This window comes from Panicum hallii, chromosome 1 (assembly GCF_002211085.1).
Source record: "Panicum hallii strain FIL2 chromosome 1, PHallii_v3.1, whole genome shotgun sequence".
Lineage (NCBI taxonomy): Eukaryota > Viridiplantae > Streptophyta > Magnoliopsida > Poales > Poaceae > Panicum > Panicum hallii.
Window position 1 is genome coordinate 48,951,361 of NC_038042.1, and position 7,881 is coordinate 48,959,241.

A 7,881-nucleotide genomic window follows, 5' to 3' on the forward strand; every position below is an offset into this window, starting at 1 on the left:
GCACCCAGGGCATCCCTTGCTGACGGGACGACATGATCTAACCATCGCTGTCGTTGCAAGAGGCGGTCGATACGGTGCTTATTTATCTGGACAAAATCTGGAAACAATCTGCAGCCCAAAACGAGCACATTTTGGCCGCCAGAGGCCAGATTTCGCAAACATCGTGTGCAGATATGATTCCAGCCAAAAGGGAAGGTAGCGTGCGCCATTAGACTGGAGCCATATGACACGGGCATGCAGGTACTGTCCAATCATCGGTCCATCTCCTGTGTGTCCAAGTTGCAGCACAGAAAACTGAAAGCAGCAAAGTTGCGCACCCCTCCTTTTGCCCTAAAGTTCACCAAATTGTTCCCCATATATCCTCCCCCATTGCAGATCAGCTTAGTTGAAAATTGAAAATCAAAGAATTCAGCGCACATGGCTGGATTCCAAGCGTCTCAGCACGGCGCCATTTTACAAAACCGACGCGCTGCAATGATACAATTCTTGTTTAATTTCTTGAAACCAAACTGTGCATGCAGCATTGAGTGTGTGTTACTCTTAACAAGCAATGGGAAATTCAGCATGAGCATGACCAGCACAGTGAAGAGGAGTGAGCTAGCCAAGTCTTCCATGATTAGGCGAGCATCGCGCTTTCCAAACGCATCTCCCTAAAAGGCGAGGAATGTATGCAAAACTAGACGATGATGGCGGAAAGAGAGGGAATGATGCATTATGCGCAGTTGCAGTAAACTAGTCCGCCCGGCGGCGGCGGCGGCAACTTTCGCCATCATCGGCTTGCTCGAAATGTGCCTGCAAAGCGCAAAACCCCAGTCCAGATTCAGGTCTCGGTACAGAAAAAAAACGCCATGGAATCCTCTGCTGGCGTCACGTTGTTGTTAGGGATCGTCCAGTGGGTTGCTAACAGTTTTGAAGAGAGATCTAGGTCTGATATGCTGACGGAAGAGTCAAGAGAGAAATCAGAGATGCATCGTCCATTCATGTGGATTGCTTTCGCTCATCGTGGCGGCAGGCATCGACCGAACCGAAGGCTGGTTTTCTTGCAGCGGTTTCACGAGAGGCTCATCATCAACAGTAGGCTTTACCTGTCGCTTCGAGGGTACCACGAGGCGAGCGATTTGGTCGTCTTACTTAGTGGTCAGAGAATATTGAACGCCTGAAGAACCTTGACGTCTATACAGAAGACAAATGTTTACTGAACCTCTGAACAATGCTTTCTGAGTTTCCGAGGACAAACAATGCAATCTCTGGGCAGTGTAACCTACAATTCTGAGGACAAACAAGATGATCTTTGATGTCTTTAGATCGTTTCAGTTCTGCAGTTCAGATCGGGCCAATCTCACTTGTGAGCAATTCTGGATGGTCAGTGAATCTCACTGCAGAAGCCTGAACTCTGAACGGTGACCATCCCGGATGGATCGATCAGAACTCGCGAGTGGCAGTGGAGAACAAGGGGGTTTTCACGATATCGAAGCAGCCAGCCAAGCCAAAACTTGAGCCGGCCGACAGCTGTGGATGCTGTTGCTGCATCAGTCGTGGGCGGTGAGCTCTTTTGCTTTGTGTATGTGGGTTGTGGGCGCGCGCTCTTTTTCTCTTTTTCCAGCAGGCAGAGGGTCTCGTGGGCTCGGCTTAAGCGCTAAGGAAAGGCCCAGTTTTGATCCGGGCCCGCGAGGCTCCATCTTCCGCGGCCCCATTCGCTCACGCCGTGTCCCTCTGACCATTGGGGCCCGGACCCACACGCCAGGAGCTCTGGGCTGCCCTGTCTCGCTTTCCTTCCGCTGAGCGCTCCCCCTCCCTCCGATCTCTCCACCGCCACCACCCGAGCCGGCGACCCGGCGGCGGCCACCGCGCGCGGGTCCCCGTCGACGTCGTCCACGGCCGCTCGCAGCCGCGCGGCGCGGTCTCGTCTCCCTCCAGTTTCGCCGTACCGGGACCCGGGTTTCGTCGGCAGGCAAGCCCTAACACCCCGCCACCCCATCCCCCCTCTCTGCAGCATGCGCAGCCCGATCCCGCGTTGTTTGCTGTCCATGTACGTAGGTTGACCCCGCCGCTTGCTACCATCCGTGCCGTGTGCTGGTAACGTGGCCGCGGGTGCGCTCCTCTCCAATCGCAAGCCGCCGTGATGTGCAACGTGTAAGCGCTCGAATCCCCAGAGCATGGGAATCCATGCTGCCATGCTGGGGTAGTAGGGTCGGACATATTAGCTGAATTGAGCTGAATGTCCACTGGCCTAGCGCTGGTGATGCGTAGAAATGCCCAAATGGAATTGGTTTTGGCATTGTATTTTTATGTTTGTCAATTGGCCTATGCCTTGAACAATCACTGTTCCCTTGGAGGTCATTGCCAAGTTATATGTCTTCAGAAGAAAATTTGGGCTGTGGCGAGCTATAATAGTTTGGTTGAAAGCTCGCTGGTGTGTGATGACTGCATTTGGTTTGGACTTACCTAGGTTCAGATTAGTTTGCATTTTGTCCTCCTGACCACATAACACAACCTTAAAAATTTAAATCCTACCATGGATCTTAAAGTACATTTCTAAAGAGGGAGGTGTCAATCACACTGCCACTCTAATTGGAGTTTGCTGTTGCAAATTATCTGAATGTTATTTTTGTTCCTGCTATATTACATAACAGCTGGTGATTTGGTGTATCCTGTTTCTTTTACTTCAAAGCTTTTGGCATACTGGAAAATTTTACTCTGAAAGAGTCCGGAAAACGAACAGAACCATGGCACATCTAGAAAGCACTCAGACTGGGTTGTCAATGAAGGCCTAGGCCATGACAGGAGCTTACTGTAAACTTTATGTAAGATATGGCAGTAACAAGTAAAAACAAGCAGAGAAGCATAATATATTAACATATTGCCTTATGATATTATTTTAAAGCATACATATATTTGAATTATATTTAAGAATAATTAACAAATTCATTGTTTTGGTAGCAAAAATCATGCACTATAGTTCTGCATCCTCAAGCTATTGGCTTGTGATGGTTATTCTGTGGGAAGATATAAAGCTTACTTTTATTGCAGATATTTTTTTCCCTTTTCAAACATTTAAGAGTTAGTGTAGATGTTAGTTCTGGTATGGTAGCTATCCCAATTTCGAATTAACAAAAGCTTCTACTTTATATATACAAATATGAAGATGAAAGGTGCAACTAGCAGTGCATTTTGCATGGGTTGTTTCTTCATTGTATAGCCCCACTTTCTGCAATGAACAATTGAACATCTTCTGTCATTTCTTTCCATCGTAACTTGTAGAATTCTAAGGTTGTAACTTATAGTAGGTGTATGTGTAGATCAGTGTTTTTATAGGTGGTGGTCAGGCGATGGAACAGTGCCTGATCACCTAATTACCCATGAGATTGGCCAAGGTGGGGCTAGGCGGGATGGTGTTGCCTAGCGCTCTATATGTCCACCTTGTGCAACCATGCTTCGTTAAACATGTCTGCTATTATTCTTTATGTAATTCTCAATAAGGATGGATCTAGCGATTGGCGCAGCGGTAGAGAATCTCCACTTGTGCCCTAGAGGTCTTTGGTTCAAATCAGCCTCTTGGAAAATAAATTAAGAGTAAGGCTGCCTAGAAATTCCCTTCCCCAGACCCCTCATTATGTATTTATGTGGGGGCTTTTAGCACTGGAAATGCCCATTCTGTAATTTGCATTGCTCATTAGGAGAAACGTAGCATCATAGCATTGTAGAAGTGCCACTTTAGAAAATCACTCATAAATTTTCTTTGTTAGTAAAATACCAAAGCTAACTGTCATTGCTCTGGCGCAGGTTATGCTCGTTTTCTTCCCAGTTAGATATCTCGTTTGTAGTGCATTGTGATAATTCAGATGAGATATGCTTGAGCCAACTAAAGATCAGGGCCGGCTCTATAATTTTAAGGGCTCTTGGGCAAGCAAGAAGATAAGGGCCTGTTGAACTAATTTTTAGTATCAAAATTACAGTATATAGTACGAAAAATAAAAATTACTTTGCAATATATGTATAGCTCATAAAACATAACAATAGTGTAACAAAAAACTAAAAACAAGAACCATTATGATTACTGCAAATAACTGTTGGGAAAATAAGAAAAATATTGGGATAATACTAATCGATCATGGGTGTTGGTGTGTTGCTTACTGTGATCGCCTGCGCGTCTGTTGTCCACCATCCTTGCGCCTTGCCGTTGCCGGTCGCCGAGTGAGGAGCAAATCAGATCGGCGTCTCCTCTCCTCAGCCAGAACACAGAATTGGCGTCACGCGTGGGTAGGGTGCATGGGTCACCGCGGTGGCAGGAAACGAAAATGAAGCGTCGAAGACTCGAAACTCTAAACGTGCCTGCGCTCAGCCGATGGTTAGGTTACAGGCTGCTGGAAGACTTCCCTACGGTTGTACGTGTACGTCATGGCCTCATGGGCTGGTTTGTGATGAGCTTTCAAAGGATTATTATGCCAAATAGAAAATTATATGTACTAATTACCTATATGGTCTTGGGCCCCCCAGCTCCATGGGCCCCCGGCGGTCGCACTGCCTGCCCCTCCCTTAGAGCCGGCCCTGCTAAAGATAACCCTGATGTGATCCTTGGTATTCCGTTCATTCATGGATGTGGATCAAGATTCAAGAGGGCCATGGACCAGCATGCCACAGCCCCCCTTGACGTACAGCAGGATATAGGATGGTATAGTTAGAGAGATATGATTAGAGATGGGAATGTTAGCTAGAATTGAGATAAGGTTGTTAGCATCAGGATTGGATTAGCTTTGTTTGTTAGTGGTATCCGGACTTATATAAGGTCGTGGCAGTCATCTCAGTTGATCAATATAGTTCTCATCTAGTTGTCCTTCTCATATAGATCTATTTGTCTTCTCCTGGTGGTGAGCATGACACCAAACAAGAAAAGGGGGGGTTTTGTTTGTGTGTGTGGGGGGGGGGGGGGGGGGGAGATTTACTTTATTGTGTTATTTGCTAAGAGGGCACGTTAAATTAGTTAAAGTGACAATATTCAAGTGCTTTGTGCTGATTTCCATTTCTATATATTGGCTGGATTTGCTTTCTAAGAAATCAATGCTTGGAACCTTCTGCAGGTTCAGTTAGTGGTCCGTTGAAGTGAAGCTGTATTGCTATCATCAACTGCCAAGGCAATGGCTTACGAGATTAGTGAGATCAAAAGTAAAGTTCAATTCTTAATAAGGACTGTTACTTACTGCAAGCAAATCAAAGCACTTTCATTGGCCCTTCCTGTTTACATATTCAGAAGAAATAATCAGAACTCTCTTTCATTCTACTGTATGCCATGAAAAAACTGAGTGCTATACTGCTCCTTTTATAAGCCGTGTACACATTCGAACTTTTTAATCTGTCATCAACTGTTTGTCTAGCAGTATTTTGATACTAGGATAAAGAAACGGCTCTGTTTGATTCCTGTATGAAAGTACTTTGAAATGATCATAATATTGTTGCAATAGATATTACACTTTAAGAGAAATCAGCACTCTTGGAGATTGTGGTATGATGTACCTTATATTTTGAAATGATGGGAGTACCTTACAATTCTTATTGCATACTGTCAAATTTGTCAGACCTTTTCCTTCACATATCTTGTGTTTATATTGAATTTGTTGAAAATCACAAACCTGACTGGATATACTTGAAAGCAATATGATAGGATAGTTGGGGTTGCTGTGTTGAGATTCTGAGCATGTGTGCTCAGTAAAATAGAACCAGTATGTCATATGTGCAATAAAATTTGCGTTTGGTTTCAAAATCACAATTGGAGTTCCCAGTACGGGCAACAATATCAATCTCCCTTACAAAAAAGTTTCACTTGTTCATATTCCTTGATCTCATGTGTTTGCTTGTTTCCATCTAAGATGGTACTAACAATTTTTATTTTATTCCCCATGTTTCAATATGAAGAGATTGGCATTGGTCTGGTGGGGTTTAGCATCCTATTCTCGTTCCTTGGTGTTATCCTTTTCTTCGATCGGGGCTTGTTGGCTCTGGGTAATGTATGATACTATAATTCACAGTCCTTGTGTTGTAATATTATGTGTCTGATGAAATTACCATGACTCAGTCCTCACATTCTCCTACATTGTTTCTACTTTCTACTAGATTTTCTTTTTAACTGGAGTGGGCTTATTACTTGGCTGGCAATCTATGTGGCAACTTTTCACGAAGAAGGCAAACCTTAAGGTATTTCTGGGCTTGCATAGATACAGGACCACTCCTCTGCAGTGTGCTTTTCCATTACTGTTTTGTGCCTACTTTTAATTTTTGTTCTGAAACATAAACTTTTATTCTATACTCTTGAACTGATAAAATTCCAGGTTAGTTGCGTTGACCTTGAGAAATTTTCTGTTGTAGTGTTAAAATATGGAAGAACTATAAAGATAGATAAGTTGCAAGGATATTGATAGGATTATTATTATTGTTTGTTTCTTTGTTTATTATGACTTGGGAAAGTTGTATTTTGATGAAAATTTTGTTATATGATAGTTATCTTTGTCTATCACATCTTAAACAAATTAGTTAGTGTATTAATGCCACAACCTCTCTTGGCATTTTTTTTTAAGCAAACATGTAACATCATAGCTTCTCAGTGACGGAAATTGCCTAGACGTGGTTTCGTTCCCTCCATGGCAATCACTAACCTTGTGGTTTCCAAAATTGCATCCGAACAAACAAACATGTGGCTAAAGTGAGTCCTGCACAAGTCCATGACATGCAGGGTGTTACTACTGCAGAATGCATGGTCTGCGGCCATAATTTCCATCTAGCAAATCCAAGTGTCTTAGTATCATGATTTCCCTCTTGATTAGTCTTAGCTAATATACTATTGCTCTTCTTGCTGACCTCGGTGATTTGTCCCATGACAATCGATTGAAGAGATAATGTTATTATTGTTCTGCAGGGATCAGTACCTTTCTTCATTGGTCTGTTTCTTCTGTTTGTCCGTTGGCCTGTTGCTGGTATAATCATGGAACTATATGGATCTTTTGTGCTCTTCAGGTCCTTGTCTAACTATCCTCATTTTCAATTTGTTTCTTGGTTTCATTGTTACTGACCTTTGTGTCCAATTCCTTTACTTTTGCAGTGGTTATGGCCCCCCTATCCAAGCCTTCCTATATCAAATACCTATCATTGGTTGGATTCTGCAATACCCATTCCAGGTAAGTTATATTTCTCCGAGGACTTTTAAGTAATTTTTTGGCAGGATTTTTATATTTATTTCAATGGTCTTTCTGATACGGTTACTTGTATCCGCAACATTAATTTTTTTTTATGAGCTTAAATTTCGTCAGTAGCCATTCTAGATTATAACTGACTCATGAGGCTCGATCTGATCTCTGCAGCTGTTTGCTCAGTTGAGGCGTAAGCGTGCTTGAAGCCTTCTGCAAGCCAAGATACCCTTTGACTTGTCATGGGAAAAGTAGCATGCTGTTGTGATGTTGATACAAGAATCACCTGTACCCTTCACTATTGCATTGAAATGATCATTTCAAATCTTGTGTGCATATGCATACTTTGCGGATTCTAATATTCAGTCGTTCTGAGTAGTTTATTGTTTATATTTAGACAAAGTAGAACTTCAAAAGGTGCTGGATGGTGGATGCTCGGTTAGTTGAAACAGGAGGACCTCATTGCCTTTCATCATCCCAACAACAAACTCTGGGGTCAGAGTGATCACACCTGATTTATTTCTGATTCTGGATGCAACTTACCACATTACTTGCCAGTTGCAAGAAACATGTGAAGAAACACTACAGTCAGAAGTCCTGCAAGGAGCTTGATAGCTCACCTGATGACTAATATGTGGGATCTGTTTTCTATTTGTCCAATGAATGATCATCGTGAGGAATTTTTTTAATACATTTTTTTGTTTAT

General features: G+C 43.1%; 1 protein-coding gene across 1 annotated transcript; it reads left to right on the forward strand.

Annotated features, from left to right (window-relative positions):
- Nucleotides 1-1,739: 1,739 nt before the first annotated feature.
- LOC112879058 (vesicle transport protein GOT1) lies at nt 1,740-7,881 on the forward strand. The gene is made up of 7 exons (XM_025943384.1): nt 1,740-1,951; nt 5,079-5,163; nt 5,911-6,002; nt 6,109-6,189; nt 6,908-7,005; nt 7,091-7,166; nt 7,350-7,881. The coding sequence occupies exons 2-7, from the start codon at nt 5,136-5,138 to the stop codon at nt 7,380-7,382; spliced, it is 408 nt and encodes a 135-aa protein (XP_025799169.1). The 5' UTR covers nt 1,740-1,951; nt 5,079-5,135; the 3' UTR covers nt 7,383-7,881.